Source organism: Perognathus longimembris, chromosome 1, assembly GCF_023159225.1.
Source record: "Perognathus longimembris pacificus isolate PPM17 chromosome 1, ASM2315922v1, whole genome shotgun sequence".
Classification (NCBI taxonomy): domain Eukaryota; kingdom Metazoa; phylum Chordata; class Mammalia; order Rodentia; family Heteromyidae; genus Perognathus; species Perognathus longimembris.
The window spans coordinates 255,953-275,956 of record NC_063161.1 but is presented as its reverse complement, the minus strand read 5'-3'; the positions used below and the strand labels follow the sequence as shown (position 1 = coordinate 275,956).

Sequence of the window (20,004 nt, the reverse complement as noted above, 5' to 3'; positions counted from 1 at the left end):
TCAGGCCCTGAGTCCAAGGCCCAGAACTGGGGAAAAAAAAAAAAAAAAAAAGGCGCTGTACCACTCAAGCCAGGCTTTCATTTCCCTCATACTTATACTTTTATAAACTCATGTAGGCCAGAAATATTAGAGTATGTTAGTGTTAGTGTATGTAATCCTAGTTAGTAGGGAACCAGAGACAGCAGGATCCCAAGTTCAAGGGCATCCTGGACAAGGTTAGCAAGTCTCTGTCTCAAAGACAAAAACAACAGGGCTAGTTGCATATTTAAGGTGGTTGGAATGCTTGTCTAGCAAATTTAGGACTCAGAGTTCAATCTCTCCTACTGGAAAAAAAAAAAAGAAAGAAAAGAAAAGAGACAGGAGTTTCCAAGAGGTTAGGAGCCTCTGCCTGGAAATCCCTTTATCTGCTCTCAAGGTTATAACAACCTTCAAAATTGTTATAAGAAGCCCAGAGCTAACTGTTTGGTGTAAGTGAACTGAACACCTCATGGGGGGAAAGGGAAAGGGGGAAGAAGAAGGGGGGAATGAGGGATGAGGTAACAAACAGTACAAGAAATGTATCCAATGCCTAACGTATGAAACTGTAACCTCTCTGTACATCAGTTTGATAATAAAACTTTGAAAAAAAGAAGCCCAGAGCTCTATTTAGCCCTTCACAGATGTTTCTTATAGGCAAGTCAAATTTAACACTTAAAAAATCTCATTTAGGGGCTGGGAATATGGCCTAGTGGCAAGAGTGCTGGCCTCGTATACATGAAGCCTTAGGTTCAATTCCTCAGCCCCACATATATAGAAAAGGCCAGAAGTGGTGCTGTGGTTCAAGTGGCAGAGTGCTAGCCTTGAGCAAAAGGAAGCCAGGGACAGTGCTCAGGCCCTGTGTTCAAGGCCCAGGACTGGAAAACAAAAATCTTATTTAGCTTATGTAACTATAACTTTTTTTTTTTTTGCCAGTCCTGGGGCTTGAACTCAGGGCCTGAGTACTGTCCTTGGTTTCTTTTTGTTCAAGGCTAGCACTCTACCACTTGAGCCACAGCGCCACTTCTGGCCATTTTCTGTATATGTGGTGCTGAGGAATCAAACCCAGGGCCTCATGTATACGAGGCAAGCACTCTTGCCACTAGGCCATATTCTCAGCCCTGAACTTCACAACGTCATTTAATTTCCAGCACAGGACTATGTTTGTGCTAATAAATACCCCCAAATTGCTTGATTTCTAAATGAAGGCCCAGAACTGAATCTGATTCACTTCTGGGTTTTGGGGATCCAGAAAACACTGAGCTCCAGATTCATTCCAACATGAAGCAATGTCTACTTACTTTTCTTTCTTTTTGCCAGTCCTGGGGCTTAGACTCAGGGCCTTTTACAAGGCTAGCACTCTACCACTTGAGCCACAGCACCCCTTCTGGCTTTTTCTGTGTATGTGGTGCTGAGGAATCGAACCCAGGGCTTCATGCATGCTAGACAAGCACTCTACCGCTAAGCCATATTCCCAGCCCCGTCTACTTACTTTTCATAAAAATTATTTACTCCTGTTACTCTAACAGAAAAGCCTGAGAGGAAAATGTTGTCCCAGGATATCCTTTATGTCCTCACAGACTAAATAACCTGGTAGCCAGACCTCAGGCCTGGGGGGATAAGAAGGAACTCTTTACGGATGTACTCTAGCCTAGAGGGGTGCAGAGGGCATGTTCATGAGCTGCAGGTACATCCCACCCTCTGGCAGACAAACAGAAGGAGTCCCACAGAACAGGTGAAGGTTCTGAAGCATGAATTTATTCCAAGTGTACATGAGGGTGTGGACAACAAATTCAGAGCCTGTGTCACTTAGCAGACAGAGACACACATTTCAAATCACAAATTCCTCATGAACAGTCTCTAAGCTCCAACCCTTCCTTTGTCACCTTTCTGGCCTAAGCTAGGGAAGAGGGAGGGCCTTCTAGTTCCCAAACAAAACACAGGCACCTAAGGGCTGAGCAACTTATACAGCCTTATTTTTATTAATATCTACCAAGAAAAAATCAAAATTCCCTCCTTATTCCAACCCTCCTCCATCTGGGCCCTAAAGGAGCAGCATTTGCTGTGGAGCACTTACTGCCAGAACTGTCCTTGGAGCTGGGCACCCATGCAAGGCCACACATTATGCTTGCACACAGGCAATAGGCCCCTTCCTCCACAGAGTGAGGGATGAAAGGGCAGCTGGCATTTCTCCATCCTTCAGCTGTCAGTCTTGGGAACTTGAAAAAGATCAGCAATGTCCAGCAGGGCTTGACGGATATGATTTCCAAAGCGCTGGGCATTCTGTAGGAATTGAGAGCTCAAACACACTTTCAGGTCAGTCCCCACCCCTGCTCCCACAAACAGGACTCTTCACTAATCAGAGACACAGTATGCTCTTGGGTTGCCCCATGTAGCCCCTCGCCTCAGGCCACGTAGCAGGGAAGACTCACCGTCTCTGAACTTGAGAACTTGCTAGAGACATGGAAAAACATAGTGTTTTCTCCTGCAATCATGTAGGAAACGCCATAGCCGTCATCTGCTACCTGAAGACAAAAGGTGAGTCAGAGGACATGAAAGCTGATGTACTTGGTCTTCCCTAAGATTTGCGAAAGTCCTCAACCCTAGATGCTGCATTCTTGATGTCAGGACCCTACCTCCCACCCCAGGAAACAGTGCTCCTTATGCTAAGATCTAGGATTCCTGTTTCCATCAGGGGGTTCAAAGTCTATACTGCCTCCTTGCTCCAGGAGGAGCTCTAGTCTTCTGACAAACAAAACTATCTGAATGTCTCAGTAAGGAATTGAGATTGCTCAAAAGGGCCTAATATATGGTTATGTCCTTTGCAAATAAAGCATTGTCATGTTATGGAGCCACGTGAGATTGGTGGGCCCTAGTACCTGTCTGCCTATGCTGACAGCTACCATTGTTTTTCTGCAGGGTTCCTCTAAGCAAGGTGTTCCTGTCCTGTCTGGTCTGGTCAAGGTGCAAACATGTACATATGTGCGAGCGCACACGCACACACACGCACACACACACATGCATGCACGCACACACTGCACTGAATTTCTAGGGCCCCAGTATTGACCACCATCACCCTTCAGGGGCACTCACAGGGCCAAAGCCACCTCCAGCACCCAAGTGATTGGGATACTGGTCTGGATCAAACATACGAATCTGGGACTGAGGGATCTGGCTGGTGGAGAGGCGCCAGGGTTCTGAGAGCACCTGTAATAGGGAGTCCAAAGTCTGTCAGACATTAGGCATTCAGCATGCACCTGTTTAAATTGTACTAAAGACCTGCTCTAAGAAAGAGACTGTCCTGAGGATACAGAAATGGACACATAGGACACATAGCTCCCTGGGTTACTGTTCCCTGCTCCCCCATGGCCTGTTTGTACCACCTTAGCATGTGAACCCACCTTGGTCAATTAAGATCCATTTAACTTCTCCATCCATCCCTCTGCATCCCTAACTCTAACCCCCTCTTCTCTCCAGCACCAGTACTACCCGACAGAGCATGAGATTAGTGACTTCATGAGGAGAACCTGCAGGAACAGTTCCAGGACTGCAAGCCTGGTGGCATGTAGCATGGGAAAGCTTCCATTGACCTCTAGGACTACATTAGGGGAGCTGGACATACAGAGTACTATCTCAAGAAAGCTGAGCTCCTAGGCCTAAAGGCAAGTAGATAGAGGACACATCCAGCAACAACACTAACCTCAGCCAGGAAAGGAGAGCGGACGCCCAGGTACTTGGAGACTACATAAAGGCAGAAGAGGTGCCTGTCTATCCCAGCCCCTGTCATAGCCAAGCGGTACATGTTCTGGTGCTTCTCAGAAGCTTTCCGGAAGAGATCTCGGAGGTCTTCTTTCTGGGGTGTAAATGCAGAAGGATGAAGAGTGGCCCTGTCCCCTGATGCATAGGAAAGTAAAGAGCAGTGGAACACAGCTCACCTTGTAGGACCCCTTCATCATGGCCTGCACAAAGGCTGTGGACTCATTGGTACAGGAACGCACAGTTTCCGTCCGTCCCTCCCGGAACATTCTGGTCATTGAGGCCTCATAGGTCAAGCAGAATTTGCCCTTGTCCTGGAGTATAGAGAGGGATGAATCTGGCAGGTGGACCTAGGAGCTGCCTTGCCCACTCAACAGCCCAAAGAGGCTCCTACCCGGAAGTGAGCCAGCTGCAGGGCAATCTGCACAAAGGCATCGGGGCTGGTACGACACTTCTTGATGAGGCCTTTGCCAAAGGGCAAGAACTGGAAGCAGTACAATTCTACATCATCTGCAAGAGCCTTAGCAACCTGGTAGGAACTCTCAATGGCAGCTTGGCACTGAGGAGACATGCAAAGGGTCAATTTGTGACAAAGCCCTCCAAGCAGGCCTCCAGATTGCATTGAGGAGGCATGAAGTTTTGCTGATAAAAGGCAGAGCCTAATGTCTTTAGATGTGAGGGGACTCATAAGGAAGGTAGAATGAGTCTAGGCAAAGTGTATGCATTGCTGGGTGCTACAATGACAAGAGCCATAGATGTGAGCCATATACCTCAGCCTCCAAGTACAGACAGCCCTGAAATTTCTGCTTTCTTTGTGAACAGTTTGGACCCCACATTTCTCTGAGAAGCTCCTGTCCCTTCCCTGGAGGGGGTAGTCCACGTGGTGAGGGTACGAGTGTGTGTGAGAAATTTGAACTGATCACTCTTGCACCTGGCCCTACCCCTTCCTGGCTGGCACACCTGTTCAGGAAGGTCCCACTGCAGCCGCTGAGGAGATGCAAGCATAGGGTTTGGGTTGCCATGGCAGTGTCCAGTCTCTGTGTAGCCCAGGTGAAAAGTGTCAGTGCCTAGGACAAACTGAAGGGAGAAAGCTAAGGTAGGAAATAAAGCTCATCACTAATGTCTGTCCTCCTGGTCCCCCCTCCAGGCCTGTTACCTCCCAGAGGTGCCCAATGATGGGGGCATCTGCCCACGCATGTTCTGTGTTGAGGCCCAACAGACCATTCTTGAAGGAAATAAGAGTGAAAGACTTGTCGAACCATCTGCAAGAGGAGTAGATGCATGGATGACCCAGAGGTGGGGCATACACATTTCCCTTAGCCTTCAATCCTAATGTTAATAAGTAATACCACTTTATTCTCACTTCTAACCATTATCCCTAACCCCAAACTTAACTGAAACAACCTTGATTTCTGACTTTCAACTCTAACCCTGACTATAATCACTAACTCTAAGCAATAATACTACCTAGCCACTAGCCATGTTCCTTTTCCATAATCCTGAGTCTGATCCTAACTTCTAGCCTTCACCCCACCCTCCAGTCAACCCCTACCCCCTAGCCCATGGGGCCAAGCACATGCCTGTTGTAGCAGTTGCCATGCAGAAGCGCCTTGCCATAGAGGCTGAGGCTAGCCTCATCGTCAGGGTTGTAGCAGTGGGACTCTTCATCCAGAGACACAAAGAAAGCAGCACGCTCAATGGTTTCCAGAGCAGCCTTGTTCTTGCCAGAGCTGAAGAAGGCTTCGCGTGCCTGTGCCCAATCTACCCTGGGAGTACAAGGGAAGGTGAGCAGTGGAGCCAATGTGCACTTTGGTTCAGGGTACTTCCCAGGACCTTGGTTGGGCCTGGAAATGGGGTGAGGTCGGGGCACCTAGGTATCTTGGAACATGCCCACCTTCCATGCAACATATATTAAGGGTGGATATGCCAGCTATCTACTACTCTTACCACCAGTGCCCTTCACTGTTTAGGTCCTATGTGCCCCCATTCCTTGGTTGTACCTCTGGCCCCAACTCTACCATGACAGAAAGGGCCAAGCTCCTCTCTTCATGGGGTCTTGAACCTGGGTCAGGACAAGCCTCCCCATAGGTCCAGATACCTTCCCCCTGCGGTGAGGGCTGCCAGCCTCTCCTCCCCAGGCTGAGGTGGGGAGGGGTCATCTAGGATCCTTTGGAACTGCATCTCCAGGTCCCGAGGCTTGAGCAGGCGGGATCCCTCATAGAGCCAGACCTTGAAGAAGCGGCCCTTGTGGTAGACAGCCACATGCCTGCTCTCTGAGAGGTGCTGCAGCACATCTGTGACAGAGGCCAGTGGGCAGGCTGAGGCCAGGCCTCGAAGAGAAGAGCACCTCCCTCCCTGACCCAGCCCTGGAAAGGGGCCACCTCTTTCACACTACGTAATAGTTGGCAAGTCAGATGATACTTGACCTGCCTCTGCCCTGGGCCTTCTATCCCACAAGAGCAGATCTCTCTGTGCTAAGCAGGGCTTGTGCTGTATCCTACCTCTCACAACAATCTAAGGACACCAAAGTGCTGGGTTAATTCTACAAACTTCCTGAAGCAGCAGTTCCAGAAACAGAGAAGTTTGCTGCCTCCATTAATCCCCAGGCAAACCCTTTTTGCCTCCTCTGTAGGCTCTGGTTAGGGTGACTGTGCTTTCTCTGAGTTCCACTAACCTAGCAGTGCTCCTCTCACTGTTCCTGTGTATGCACACTCGCATGCTCGTATGTGCGTGTGTGTGTGTGCCAATACTGAAGCTTGAACTCAAGGCTTCAAACTCTTTCTTGGTTTTTATGTTCACAGCTAGCACTCTACTACCTGAGCCATGCCTCTAGTTCTGGCTTTTTGCTGGCTTGAAATAAGAGTCTCTTGAATTTTCCTGCCTGGTCTGGTTCCAATCCAAAATCCTAGCCTGAGTAGCTAGGATTATAGGTATAAGCCATTAATACACAGACTCTCATTACTTTATTCACACAACTATCTTCCCATGTATATATAGGGAGGCCCTGGAGGGGAGAGGCTCTGTTCTGGGTACCCTGGGATCTAGCACCATGCAGGTAAATAATACCTAGTATTTGTCACAAACTGACAACTTCTTACATATCCATGACCCAAGACTCAGGAATGCTTAATAGTAAGTAGGTAGTTGGGCACCTATTCCTGGTAGGACCACAGCTGGGAGCCTGGGTGCCTGGCTGTGGTCTTGTACCTGTCTGCTTGCCCGGGATGCGAGTGGTGTTGAACATCCTCTCCATCTGATAGGAGCACATGGGCACAATGCCCAATGCCATCACCTGGGAGAAAAGTCCAGTATGGCTCAGACTCAGACCTCCCCTCACCATCCCACCTTCAACCCTGATGCAACTCACAGGTTTGATCTCTTCACGGTCCAGTTTGCGGCGATATGTGATCATGGCATGGACGGCATTTCCTAGGCGGGCTGCCTGCACATTTGTGTTCTTGACAAGCACAAGGTCCTATAGACAAAGCAGATCCTGCAGGGCTGACACCTCTATCTGTGTGTCGCCTAGGTCTCACGAACTTATTCAGGGGCCTAAGGTATTACACTTCCTCTTTCTAGCCCATTCTACATGCTGTAAGGGTGAACTTCCAGAAATGTATAACTAACATTCTGCTTTCTTTATACTTACTTTATTTGTTCATGTTTTACTTGTTTTAATTCAAAGAAATAATTCTGACACACACACACACACACACACACACACACACACACACACACACACAAAACAGCTTGAGGGGCTGGGAATATGGCCTAGTGGCAAGAGTGCTTGACTCATATACATGAAGACATGGGTTCAATTCCCCAGCACCACATGTATAGAAAAACAAAAACAAAAAACCAGCCAGAAGTGGCGCTGTGGCTCAAGTGGCAGAGTGCTAGGCCTTGAGAAAAGAGACGCCAGGGACAGTGAGTGCTCAGGCCCTGAACCCAAGGCCCAGGACTGGCAAAACAAAACAAAACAGCTTGAAACCTTTGGAAAGCCGTGTACATGCTTCTGGAAGGAGCATTTATGGAGGAGGGGAATCCTCGCAGGCTAGTAGTATGTTTTCGACAGTGGTAGAGGAAAGACTGGGCACAGGACAGCAGAGAGACCAGCAGGTGGTACACAGGTTTATGCTGAGGGCAGTCAGGAGAAAGGCCAATCACATGGGGCAGGCACACAGTGACTTTCTGAGTGCCAAGATAAGAAGTATGGTGCTCATCTTGAGGTCTGGCCCCACAAAGGGACAAAAGCAAGACAGGTTTGCATAAGTTCCCTGGAAATTGTGTCAAAACAGCTGGGAACCTGTGACTGGGAAGCCAAGGCAGGAATGAAGGCAGGAAATGGCAGAGTCTGACACAGCAAGGCTGAGAGAGATTCAGCCATTCTCAGAATATTCCCTGGTCCTCAGGATCCCCACTGTCTCTATGCTGCTCTGGACTATTCTTCCAGGATCTCCTCTCCTCTCATTTTCCTTCAAGCCTCACTTCTATAACCCCTTTCTACCGATGGAAGCATCTACAAGGTCTATGGGCTGTCCCAGAGCTTGCCCCAGAGCTAGGGAAAGAGCTAAGCACACACAGGAAGCCTGTATAATCTGGCTGTGGTTCTTACCATGACATAATAGTTGCTGTTCACCATGAGAGGGCTCCTGCCTCGGAGGTAGATGTACTCTTCCCACCAGTCACTTACCTGTGGGTGGGCAGGAGGTTAGAGCTGGGGAGGGGGCAGTCAGGACATGTGGGTAAGGACAAGCTCAAGAGGGCAAACTTACATAGTTAGTTGCCCACCATGACTTGAATACCAAGTATTTCTGCAGCCTGGGGGCAATCTTGTCCTGGAATTCTTTGGCCAGTGTCTCCTTACGGTAATATTCCTCATCATCCAACAAGGGCCGCACAGATTCCAGGTACTGTCCAGCCAAATTATCATTACCATAAAATCAGACATCAATGGCTGTCTTAACCCTCTTCCCACCTCTGTCTCCTTACCCAGGCCCCAGTACTCTCAAGCCAACTATTTACAGGAAACAGTCTTTTATGTTTGAACTAGCCTCTGAATCCAGGCTTCCATGCTCACTAGTACCCAGGCCCTTACCCGCTGAACTGTGGCTGGCACACTGGGCACAGGAAGTTTTGGCAGAGATGTCTGGAAGCTGTAGAGCATGGGCCGCCGGCTGGACAAAAGGCGGACACAGATCTAGAGGTACAGGGCAGAGCATTGGGGTGGGAGGCAGGAAGCACAAATCAGCAAATGACTGATACCTTCAGAACATCCCATCCCCCTTAGGATAAACCCATGCATGAGGCACCAGTGCCCAGTCTATCTCTCCCCTCCTGTTCAGAACCCCAAATGAAATTCCTGGGGTCTCAAACCATACGGCTGCACCCTCCAATGTTTCTGCTCACAGCCCAGATCTTGGTGGCATGACTGGTCTTGCCATGCATCTCAAACATCCACCCATGGTAGGAAAGCAGCAGCTTCAGAGTTTGTCGGAATAAGAAGATGCCTGTTACCCAGACCCCCGTGGAGAAGATGGCCATGCTGAGAAGTGCCCGAGACTGTGGGGTTTCATAGGGGCTACACCTATGAGACAAGGGGAGAGGGATGCTAGGAATCCACTCGAGGCAATATTAGGAGAATTCTGAATTGTTAGTGATGAACTGTCTTGTTAGAGACATAAAGGGCAAGAACCTCTCTGGGCATAAGATCTAAGTGTATCAAATACCAGCTGATATGGTGGTCCTGGGGGAAGGTTGCCCCCCACCCCCGGGGCCATTATGGACTGCTGTCCTGAATCTGACTAGCTCAGGAACTACCCTAGTCCTCTTTCCTGACACTTATGCTCCTTGACTTTTTACCTCTCAGGGAGGCATCTCTGGATACAACAGACCAGACCCATGGAGATGTCCACTTTGCAGTAGGAGGAACCCACTGTTGCCATGACGATGACCAGCCAGCTGGTGGGGCTTCCAGGGTACACACCTCTAAGGATGCCATTCTGTGGAGCAGAAACAGTCATCCTTGTTGAGCAGAAGGTTAAGATAATCAGGCTCCTTTGAGGTCCTAGGAAGGGGTTTCTAGTCTTTTTTTTTTTTTGTCTCATCTGCCTGCTCTGCTTTTCTCATTCCTTCCACACACTCACACCTCCAGCACCCCTAGTGTCCCATCAAACCTTGATCACTCCTCAGACTTCTGCACTGATGAAGTCTGTTCCCAGCAGCACTGTTGGCCAAAGTGGTGACAGACACTGACAATGGGGCAACAGCAGACATCCAGCCCCTCTGTGCACCTGCTGAAGAACCCGGGAGAATCACCTATACCCCCACCTTGATGCGAATCAAGCGTTTCTTCCAGGAGTTGATTCCAGACAGGTAGATGTGTTTCAGGGCTTCCCGACTGAGCCGGAAGTCGACCCCCTCTGGGGTCACAGTGAACTGAAAGGCCACAGCCTGGTGTGCTTCCGCCATCCTGGGGGTTGGTCCGCACCTGGAAGCTGGGAAGGGGGGGTGGGCAGAAGAGTGTGTGGCGCGCTCAGCCCAGACCCAGGGCTGCCCCCAGCGCCGAGGCCCCGCCCCCAGGCCCACCCCCCCCCTTCCCTGGCCCCAGCTTCCCTAGCGGCCGCTCCCGGGCCCAAGCCCGAGAGCCCCAACGCTGCTGCTGCGCGCCTTTGCCCTTCTGCCCGGTCGCTACAAGCCTGGCCAACCGCCGCTGCAGAACCCTCGCGGCAGCGTTCCGGACACATCTAGCCACAATGGTGCAGGGACTGGAAAAGGGGTAGGGAACCTTCAAAGCTCCAGGGGTCACAGGGCAGCGAAGGGCAGCCTCGAGGTGGGGGACAGGCGCCCCAGGAAGCAGTCTTCCTGGACGAAGAGGAGGTTCGGTGCTCCCAGGCTCAGCTCCACGCTAGAGTCGTCTTCCCTCCGGTGTTGGGCTGGGATGTAATGAGGGGCTCTGGGTATTGCAGGGCCCCACCGAACTCGTCTCCACTCACAGCTCGGGCTCAGCTTGCTTCTGTCAGAGTATGGAGCTGGATACTCTGGCCTGTGTCCCCACGTCCTTCAGGCCTGGCCACCCCGGCCCCACCCTTGTTGAGAACCTGACACCCACTCCTAAATTGGGGTGGAGAAAACAGACGGAGGACTGAGGGGGAGGGGCGGCCGGGAGAGGGGCCCTATACCAGAATCGCTTCCCTTCTGCAGTGGGAATTAGGGAAGGTGGGCAGGGCTTCTTCAAGCAAGCTGAAGGTTGCTCAAAGGACTGAGCTGGGGTGGTGGTGGGGCAAAGGGTCTCACGTGAGGATGGTGGCATTATTTGGCTAAAAATAGCCAAATGTAGGGAAAAGGTCACTGTGGAGTCAGCCATGCTGCCTGTTCCTTGATCCTGGAGCTCTGGGATGGCAGCTGCATCCCAGGGCTCTGTGTCAGTCTCTATATCTCCCTCCAAGGCTTCCTAGTTCTTGTGATTTCTAAGCTTGAGCTAGGGAAAACTGGAGGAACAGAGGACCTCAGTGGGTAGAATGGACCCACACCCATTTTTAAGCCCAGAACAGAAGAGTGGCTAATGCATTTATCTGTGTATTCCTGTTTGGTATTTCTGCTTCTGAGCACATACAAGACAGCTGTGAAGGAACCGCTCATTTATTAAGGTACACAATCCAAAGGCTCCCACTTGCCCACTTTGGGCACCTACACAAACTGGGGAAGAGGTCAACCTTCTCAACCAGGCTCATTTGAGGGCACAGTCCAGTCCCCAGGGGCTCCTGTCCTTTTGTCTCTCCCTCCAAGGTCCTGCCCTGGAGGGTCCAAGGAGAAAGTTGAGGAATGACAGTTGGAGTGTCAGGATGATGGGTGGAAGCTGGTCAGCTGCTCTTTCTGCTGGAAGTAGAACTGGAACCGAGACTGGGCATACTCCTAGGGAAGGAAACCCACCCACAAAGTGGTGAGAAGGCTTGGAACCAGCATGCTGCACATCTGCTTCGGTTTGTTTATAGCCACCTTGGACCACCCAGTTTCCTGGATGAGATATACCTATTGTTGCTCCCCAGCTCTCAATTAACATGCCCACTCCCTTGATACTTACCAAGTAACCAAATTCTATGGTGGACATAGATGCCTGGAGGATGGACCACAGACCCCAGAAGAAATGAGAAGCCAAAGCATACCTGGGGCAAGGGAGGGGCAGGAAAAGTACCTGTGGTTCAAGAGCACTCAAGGCTCTGCCTGGATCCCCTCCCCCAGGCCAGCCAGTCCTAGAGGCTCTAATTTCGCCCTCATTTTCCTAATACCTATCCAGTCCTAACTTCCCACTTTCAAACTGTCTCTTCCCACCAGCTAAGGCTGGCTGGCTATCTCAGGTCTCATAATCATAAGCCCATTCTGTACTAGCCCTTTGCAATCCCCTGTTCCTCTGCCTCTCCCAGACTCCCAACCTGCCTCTCTTTCCTCACCGGTTGACCTCTATCAGCATATCTTCTTCTAGTTTTTTCTGCTCCTCTGGAGAGAGAGTCTCACCTTTCATTACCTCAGACAGGTAATGGCGAATAAAATGGAGCTGAGAACAATGGACAGGAATCAGGAACGAGGGAAACCACTGGGAGTACTTCCCTCCCAGTTAATACCCTTTCTGGGATACTAGAGCTGTTTCCCAGCCTTTGATCCACATACCTGCTGTTCTTGAGTTGGGTAGTCTGTGAGCTGTGCTTTGTAGAAAGGCCATTCCTCATGAGTATAATCATAAACCCACTCACAAAAATGGTTCCCAATGTCAAAGCCCCTGGGGAAACAAGGTAGAAATTTAATCCCCAGATACCCCTGGGCAATTGGAATGAAGAGATAAAGGTCTAGCTTGTTTTCCCAGCGTCTTGTGGGATACACATCTATAAGAGACTGCCCTCCCAGCCTTACCTGTAGTTATAACTGCTGTACTCAAAATCAACCAGCATGAGGCTATCAACATTTTTTGTGTCTGAGAGCGATAAGATGTTCCCTGGGGAAAGAGTGGGGTTCTGGTCACGTTGGGGTCCTCTGGCCTCTCCAGCTTGAATTGGAAGTCTCAAAAGCCTTGTCTTACCTTCCTGGATGTCATTGTGACAGAAGACCACTGGTGATGGGGTAGAATCTAGCAACTTCCTGCAGAGGTAGACGGACATGGGTCTAGAGTAATTAAAGTTACTCTCACAGGTGAGGCCCTGACTCCTGCCACCAACAAATCCTGGGGAGGACATTGTATGTGCCTGGTATGATGCTCCCCCATCCTGCCTGCCTTCACCTGAGGTTGCCCATCTCATCCTTCAGGCTGTACATTTCCAGTAGATTCATCTGGGAGAGGTCAGTGGAAGGTAGGTCTTGGATCTGCTTTAAGTACCTGAGGTCCAAAATATTGGGTAAGTCATTCTGTTACCTATCCTTTTACTCAGAGGCCAAGAAACTTGACAGCCCAAGGAAGATGATGGGACACTTGATCCACTCAACTGGAGGGCTGGACACACCTATGGGAGTTCAGGTGTTTGGGTTACAAACCTGACTCACCGTTCCATAGTCCCAAACAACCAGTGAGGTTCCTTGGTGAAAGGCATCTCCATACCATGGAATTGAGCCATCTTCATGGCAATGGCTGCTGACAACAATGGCTCTCGAAGTTCATGAGTTTTCAATGGCCGGCTCTGTACCCAGGAACCTATCAGGATGGTGAAGGGGCTGGGGCAGGAGGGGGGAAGGGATGGGAGGGAACCTGGGGGAGACCAAGATCTTGGGAGAATTGCCCTAGCTGGGATGTGAAGGTAGACATTAGGGAGAAGAACAGGGAATAAGGGAAGAAGGTAATGTGGGGAGAGGACTGAGCTCGTACTGGGAGATACTGTTCCAGGCGGCCCTCTGGAAAGACTCCATAGAGCTGGGGTCCCAGCGACCTCTCTGCAAGGATGGCAAACATCACACTTTCTAGGACCAAGGAATCCACACCCTAAAGGAAAATGGCACAGTTAGGGACGGGAGGTAAGTGGCCCTGGCACATAAATATAAGAAGGCTTGCTTTCTCCCTCGCAGCTGGAACTTCAGGTCTTAGTGCCCGGAGGCTCTATATGAGGAGGTGTGTCACTTAAGCCCCTGAGCCTCGGAGTTTTCAAACTGCACCCTTAAAGGAGAGCAGCTTTCCCTCACCTGCAGGATGGCCCCGTACAGCCGTAGCAACACCTCCCGCGGCTCTTCGCCAACGCTAGGTAGGTGGTCTGGCAGCGAACATCGGAAGAGCAGGTTGCTGAGTCCTCCGCTGCAGATCCGCACACAGCGCATTCAGTCGGCAGCCGCCCCCCACCGCTGGACCCGAGCCGGACCCTGTCCCGCGGACCCCGCCCCTGCCTGCCGCCGGGCCCCGCCCCCCAGCCCAGCCTCTGGAAGACTCGGAGGCCGTCGCGGCAGAAGCGTCCGCAGGGCCCCCGGGGCCCCCCCTCGACCCCGGGCCTCCCACCTCACGGGGCAAACCCTCAGCTCCTCGGGCTGCACTCGGCGCCAGGCCCCTCCTAGGTACTCCCGACACCACCGATAGGCTCGGCGCTCGGCGTCACGAGACAGCGACGAGGCTCGCCGCCGGCTTGGGGCCGCGTCCGGGCAGCTGCTGACAACTCCACCTTCGGCCACAGCTGACCCCTCCGCCGCCATGGCGTGGGATCCACCAGGCCCAACGCCCAGCTGCATTCAGCGCCCTTCGGGAGGGTTCGGCTCCTTCCGGCCTCGCTCGACCCTACTTCCGGCCGGTCTATCCTCTCCAGCAGTAATCTACTCTTTCCGGTTTTATTCCGCTTTTCCCGTAGCGCCTCGGAGGGAGGCGGAAGCTGCTACCGAAGGCCAAAGTCGCGCGTCACCGTGGGCCCTGGTTCGGTCACGCCCTTGGCGAGGGCGTGGCTTCCTAAAACTGGCCGTTGTTTGGACGGTGGCCTGGAACCGAGATTATTTTGAGCCAATCAGAAGCGTCGTGGGCGGGGCGTGTGCGTAAAGTTACGGCCGAGTGTTGGTGACTGCTGGCGCGAAATGTATTGAATACCTGACTTATGTAACTGTAACCTATTTGAATTTTTTTTTTTGCCATTCCCGAGGCTTGAACTCACCTGAGAACTCTCCCTGGCTTCTTTTTGCTCTAGGCTAGTACTCTACCCTATGAGCCACAGCGCCATTTCTGGGTTTTTCTGTGTATGTGGTAACTGAGGACTCTAACCCAGGGCTTCATGTATGCGAGGCAAGCACTGTACCACCCATATTCCCAGCCCACTGTAACTTCTCTGTACATCACCTTTACAATAAAAATTTAAAAATATAACTGGGGGCTGGGAATATGGCCTAGTGGCAAGAGTGCCTGCCTCGTATACATGAGGCCCTGGGTTCAATTCCCCAGCACCATATACAGAAAACGGCCAGATGTGGCGCTGTGGCTCAAGTGGCAGAGTGCTAGCCTTGAGCAAAAGGAAGCCAGGGACAGTGCTCAGGCCCTGAGTCCAAGCCACAGGACTGGCAAAAAATAAAATAAATAAATTAAAAAAATAAAAATATAACTGGACTTGATAAATTATACGGGACTCTTGGCACTGACACAGACGAAAGAGGATACGCTTAGGGAACACAAAGTTTTAACTTCTCTGAACACTTAAAATACTGTTTATTGAAACAAACTCCAGAAAATGGAGACATGGGTGGTTTTTTTGTTGTTGCTTTTATTGTTGATGAAAGTGCTTGTTTTTGCTTTGGGTTTTTTTCTCTTGGTGGGGGAGTGTAAGAAGGACACAAAGGGAGGAAGAAAAAATAAAATGCAGTCATGCTATTCAGTTAACATGGAAAATAACTTGTGAAAACTGGAGGAAAGTAAAGGAAGTAGAGACATGTACTCATTACCTGACTTATGAAATGGTAGTCCTTCTGTACAACACCTTAATAATATATATATATATTTTTGGCCAATCCTGGGGCTTGGACTCAGGGCCTGAGCACTGTCCCTGGCTTCTTTTTTGCTCAAGGCTAGCACTCTGCCACTTGAGCCACAGCGCCACTTCTGGCCATTTTCTATATTTGTGGTGCTGGGGAATCGAACCCAGGGCTTCATGTGTACCAGGCAAGTGCTCTTGCTACTAGGCCATATTCCCAGCCCCATTAATTACATTGTTTTATCTATTTATTTTATTTTATTTTTTTGCCAGTCCTGGGCCTGGGACTCAGGGCCTGAGCACTGTCCATGGCCTCTTTTTTCTCAAGGCTAGCACTCTGCCATTTGAGCCACAGCGCCACTTCTGGCCATTTTCTGTACATGTGATGCTGGGGAATCGAACCCAGGACTTCATGCATATGAGGTAAGCACTCTTGCTACTAGGCCATATTCCCAGCCCAATCTGTCACTTTTCTATATGCAATAGCAAACAAGCTAAGAAAGAAATTAGAAAATTCCATTTACAGTAGCCACAAAAACACAAATTACCTGAGCATAAACTTAACCATAACAGAGGCAAACTACTTCTATAATGAAAAATATAAAACCTTAAAGAAATTGAACACAGTAGAAAATGAAAAGACCTATGCTCATGAATTGCAGAATTAACATCAAGAAAATGGCCATACTACCAAAAGCAGTCTACAGGCTTAATGCAATATCCATCAAAGTCCCAATGCCATTCTTCACAGAAATAGAAAAATAAATCCAAACATTCACAAGGAAGCATAAAAGATCCCACAGAGGGGCTGGGGATATGGCCTAGTGGCAAGAGCGCTTGCCTCCTATACATGAGGCCCTGGGTTCAGTTCCCCAGCACCACATATACAGAAAACAGCCAGAGGTGGCGCTGTGGCTCAAGTGGCAGAGTGCTAGCCTTGAGCACAAAGAAGCCAGGGACAGTCAGGCCCAGAGTCCAAGCCCCAGGACTGGCCAAAAAAAAAAAAAATTCCCACAGAGCAAAAGTAATCATGAGCAAAAAGGAAACTTGGGAAGTATTACAACAGTGGACTTCAAATTATACTACAGAGCCACGGTAACAAAAATAGCATGGCACTGGATTAAAACAGACATGAAAACTAATGAAACAGAAGATCTCAATATAAAATCACACAGTTATCTGTGTTAGAAAAAGCCAGAAGTGGTGCTGTGGCAAGCAAAAAGAAGCCAGGAACAGTGCTCAGGTCAGGCAAAAAAAAAAAAAAAAAAAAAAAAAAAAAGAAAGAAGGAGAGATCAGAACCAAGAAGAGATCAGAACCAAGACAATCCACAAAATGGGAGAAAATCGTCACCAGCTATTCAACAGATGAAGAATTAATAACAAGAATATATAGGGATCTTAAATAACTAAACAGAGCCAGTTGCCAGTTGCCAGTGGCTCATGCCTGTAATCCTAGCTATGCAGGAGACTGAGATCTGAGGATCACTGCTTGAAGTCAGTGCAGAAAAAGCCAAGCTGAAGTTCAAAAAGGAAGTTGTTGTTTTTTTGTTGTTTTTGCCAGTCCTGGGGCTTGGATTCAGGGCCTGAGCACTGTCACTGGCTTCTTTTTGCTCAAAGATAGCACTCTATCTCTTAAGCCACAGCGCCACTTTCAGCTTTTTCTGTTTATGTGGTGCTGAGGAATCGAATCCAGGGCTTCGTGTATGCTAGGCAAGAACTCTACTGCTAAGACACATTCCCAGCCCCCAGAAAGGAAGTGTTAGTGCGTGCTTCTATTGTAGTACCTGGGAGGCTGAGGCAGAAATTTGAGAGCTCAGGATACTCAGCCTGGGATACATAGCAAGATTGTCTCAAAAATAGGTATGTAAATAGAGACCTGTTTAAAGAGATAATGGCTGTGAAATTTCCACACAGATAAGATATTCATATAGTTAAAACCCATGAACCTCAGGCAGAAAAAAGTGTGAAATGAATCTATACCAAAACTCATCAGATTGGTACTCAGCTACTATATTATGATTCATGCCATATGGCTAGTCTAGCTTTTGCTAGTTAATTGGAGATGGACTCTCCTGGACTTTTCTGCTCGGGCTGTCAAACTGAGAAACTTTAGCTTCTTAGCCTATAATCCTGTAGCTAAGATTAAAGACATAAGTCACCAACTCCAGATTTTAAGTTTTGCTTTTTGTACTGAGACTTGAACTCAGAGCCTCACACTCTCAGTTGTTGTTTTTTTTTTCACTCAAGGCTGGTACTCTATCACTTTAGGGACAGCTCCTACTTTTAGCCTTTTTGCTGGTTAATTGGAGGAGATAAGAGTCTCTAGGATATATCTGCCCAGGCTGGCTTTAAACCTTTGTCCTGGGATCTCAGCCTCCTGGGTAGCTAGAATTACAGGTATGTGCCACTGGTGCCTGCCTTACTTTAAGTTGTGATGTGTTATTTTTTCTGGTGGTACTAGGGCTTAAACTCAGAGCCTCATATTGCCAGGCAGACACTCTACCATTTGAGCTATACCCCAAAATATTTTTTAAAATTTAAAATTAGAAGGCCAATTTGAACCAGGTGTGGTGGCACACACCAGAAATCCCATCGCTCTGGTGGTGGAGGCAGGAGGATCACAGGTTTGCCATCAGTCTGAACTGCATAGCAAGATGTTGTCAAGTATTTTAAGCTGGAGGCTACTACTGCTCCATGAGAGAGTGCAGGCGCGTACACATGCACACACAGTATAATTTGTTTGAAGGTGCAGGAAAGTAGTAGATGGTAGAAAAGTAAGAATAGCATTTTTTTTTTTTTGCCAGTCCTGGGGCTTGGACTCAGGGTCTGAGCACTGTCCCTGGATTCTTTTTGCTCACTGCTAGCACTCTACCTCTTGAGCCACAGCGCCACTTCTGGCTTTTTTCTATATATATGTGGTGCTGAGGAATTGAACCCAGGGATTCATGCATGCGAGGCAGGCATCCTATCACTAGGCCACATTCCCAGCCCCAGGACAGCATTCTGACAGTGCCTTACCATTACCTACCCTGTGGTCTGTGTAGCAAAATTGTACCAAAAACCCTGACATTAGCCCAGGAGACATAGCTTGATTAAAGCAGTTTTGTGCTAGTACTAGGGCTTGAACCTAGTGCCTGGAGTTTTTCCTGAGCTTTTTTTTGCTCAAGGTTATTGCTGTACCACTTGAGCCATAGCCCCACTTCTGGCTTTTTGGTGGTAAATTGGAGACAAGAATCTCATAGACTTTCCTTCCTGGGTTGGCTTCAAGCCTGGCCCCTCAGATCTCAGCCTTTAGATTAGCTAGATTATAGGCATGAGCCATCAGTGCCTAGCTCTCTGCCTAAAGTTTGATAGATTCTGGAATCACTGATGGGAATTCTTTTTTTTTTTTTTTTTTTTTTTTCTTTTTTTGCCAGTCCTGGGGCTTGGACTCAGGGCCTGAGCACTGTCCCTGGCTTCTTCTTGCTCAAGGCTAGCACTCTGCCACTTGAGCCACAGCGCCACTTCTGGCCATTTTCTGTATATGTGGTGCTGGGGAATCGAACCTAGGGCCTCATGTATATGAGGCAAGCACTCTTGCCACTAGGCCATATCCCCAGCCCCACTGATGAGAATTCTTAACTCTTAAGATTGGCATGTATTCTTAAGTGAGATAGGCTAAGTATCTGAGATGGCTCCCCACAGGTTGGCCATTGATACTTAAGTGTCCATTGGTAGCTCAAACTGTCCTCAGCACCCCAATGTCTTCTCTCTGAGTATGATGGTCTCAAGGGCCAGGTAGAAGCTGCACAGCCCTTTCTGACTCAGCCATCTAAGCATACGGTGTCACTTATGTCAAATATTTTCCTTCTACTTCTCACTGGGAGGAGAAAACTTTGGTAGTGAGTTATGAAACCATAACACATAACCAGTTCATTGGTCCTTCTGCTTCTCATTGCACATTCAACTGCTTTGTTGAACTTAATCCTCTATTTTGCATTGTTAACTTCTTCCAAGCATCCTCAGCAGCAAAGAAGCATAATATAGCACAAAGCATATATACTTTAATGTAATTAACGTAAACGTATCATTTTTTATATATTTTTTATTATTAATTGAACATAAATTTTTTTACAAGGTGTTGTGCAAAGAGGGTGCAGTTACATAGTAGGGCAGTGTGTACATTTCTTGTGATATCTTACAACCTGTTTTTCCATCCCTTGTCTAGATCAGGTAGACCCATATGCAATATACAATGTATCAAGCACATATACAGTGTTCACAGACTTGGTCTCTACTGTCTCTCCGTCTCCCTTTGTTAACAGTCATATATCAGGGAGAT

General features: G+C 48.9%; 2 protein-coding genes and 1 long non-coding RNA gene across 5 annotated transcripts; 1 reads left to right on the top strand and 2 right to left on the bottom strand.

Annotated features, from left to right (window-relative positions):
* Positions 1 to 1,751: 1,751 nt before the first annotated feature.
* Positions 1,752 to 11,126, bottom strand: Cpt1b (carnitine palmitoyltransferase 1B). Its single transcript, XM_048353504.1, has 19 exons — positions 10,559 to 11,126; positions 10,102 to 10,268; positions 9,634 to 9,773; positions 9,181 to 9,358; positions 8,870 to 8,971; positions 8,547 to 8,684; positions 8,387 to 8,464; positions 7,139 to 7,246; positions 6,979 to 7,063; positions 5,870 to 6,065; positions 5,352 to 5,537; positions 4,928 to 5,033; positions 4,732 to 4,848; positions 4,166 to 4,330; positions 3,951 to 4,085; positions 3,716 to 3,868; positions 3,109 to 3,222; positions 2,448 to 2,540; positions 1,752 to 2,298 (listed from the first exon to the last, which is right to left on the bottom strand). Exons 2-19 carry the CDS (start codon positions 10,240 to 10,242, stop codon positions 2,215 to 2,217), a joined length of 2,319 nt encoding a protein of 772 aa, XP_048209461.1. The 5' UTR covers positions 10,243 to 10,268; positions 10,559 to 11,126; the 3' UTR covers positions 1,752 to 2,214.
* Positions 11,127 to 11,396: 270 nt separating this feature from the next.
* Positions 11,397 to 14,624, bottom strand: Chkb (choline kinase beta). 2 transcript variants are annotated; one of them, XM_048353520.1, is made up of 11 exons: positions 14,240 to 14,624; positions 13,933 to 14,041; positions 13,622 to 13,735; positions 13,303 to 13,436; positions 13,043 to 13,138; positions 12,845 to 12,903; positions 12,679 to 12,760; positions 12,439 to 12,547; positions 12,286 to 12,325; positions 11,855 to 11,936; positions 11,397 to 11,685 (listed from the first exon to the last, which is right to left on the bottom strand). In XM_048353520.1, exons 1-10 carry the CDS (start codon positions 14,464 to 14,466, stop codon positions 11,869 to 11,871), a joined length of 1,038 nt encoding a protein of 345 aa, XP_048209477.1. In that variant the 5' UTR covers positions 14,467 to 14,624; the 3' UTR covers positions 11,397 to 11,685; positions 11,855 to 11,868. The 2 variants fall into 2 exon arrangements, with proteins under 2 accessions (XP_048209477.1, XP_048209472.1); XM_048353515.1 differs by having other exon boundaries at positions 12,222 to 12,325; positions 14,240 to 14,619.
* Positions 11,585 to 13,333, top strand: LOC125356823. 2 transcript variants are annotated; one of them, XR_007211965.1, is made up of 3 exons: positions 11,585 to 11,713; positions 12,955 to 13,101; positions 13,191 to 13,333. It is a non-coding gene; the product is annotated as an uncharacterized LOC125356823 (long non-coding RNA). The 2 variants fall into 2 exon arrangements; XR_007211964.1 differs by having other exon boundaries at positions 12,955 to 13,112; positions 13,191 to 13,323.
* Positions 14,625 to 20,004: the final 5,380 nt, after the last annotated feature.

Coding starts and splice junctions, on each gene's coding strand:
- Cpt1b (XM_048353504.1), bottom strand. CDS start 10,242: ATGGCGGAAGCACACCAGGCTGTGGCCTTTCAGTTCACTGTGACCCCA. Junction 9,359..9,633: donor CAGAGATGCCTCCCTGAGAG/GTAAAAAGTCAA, acceptor CTTGTCTCATAG/GTGTAGCCCCTATGAAACCC. Junction 8,465..8,546: donor CATGGTGGGCAACTAACTAT/GTAAGTTTGCCC, acceptor GCCCACCCACAG/GTAAGTGACTGGTGGGAAGA.
- Chkb (XM_048353515.1), bottom strand. CDS start 14,466: ATGCAGCTGGGCGTTGGGCCTGGTGGATCCCACGCCATGGCGGCGGAG. Junction 12,904..13,042: donor GATGAGATGGGCAACCTCAG/GTGAAGGCAGGC, acceptor CTACCTCTGCAG/GAAGTTGCTAGATTCTACCC. Junction 12,761..12,844: donor TCACAATGACATCCAGGAAG/GTAAGACAAGGC, acceptor CTCTTTCCCCAG/GGAACATCTTATCGCTCTCA.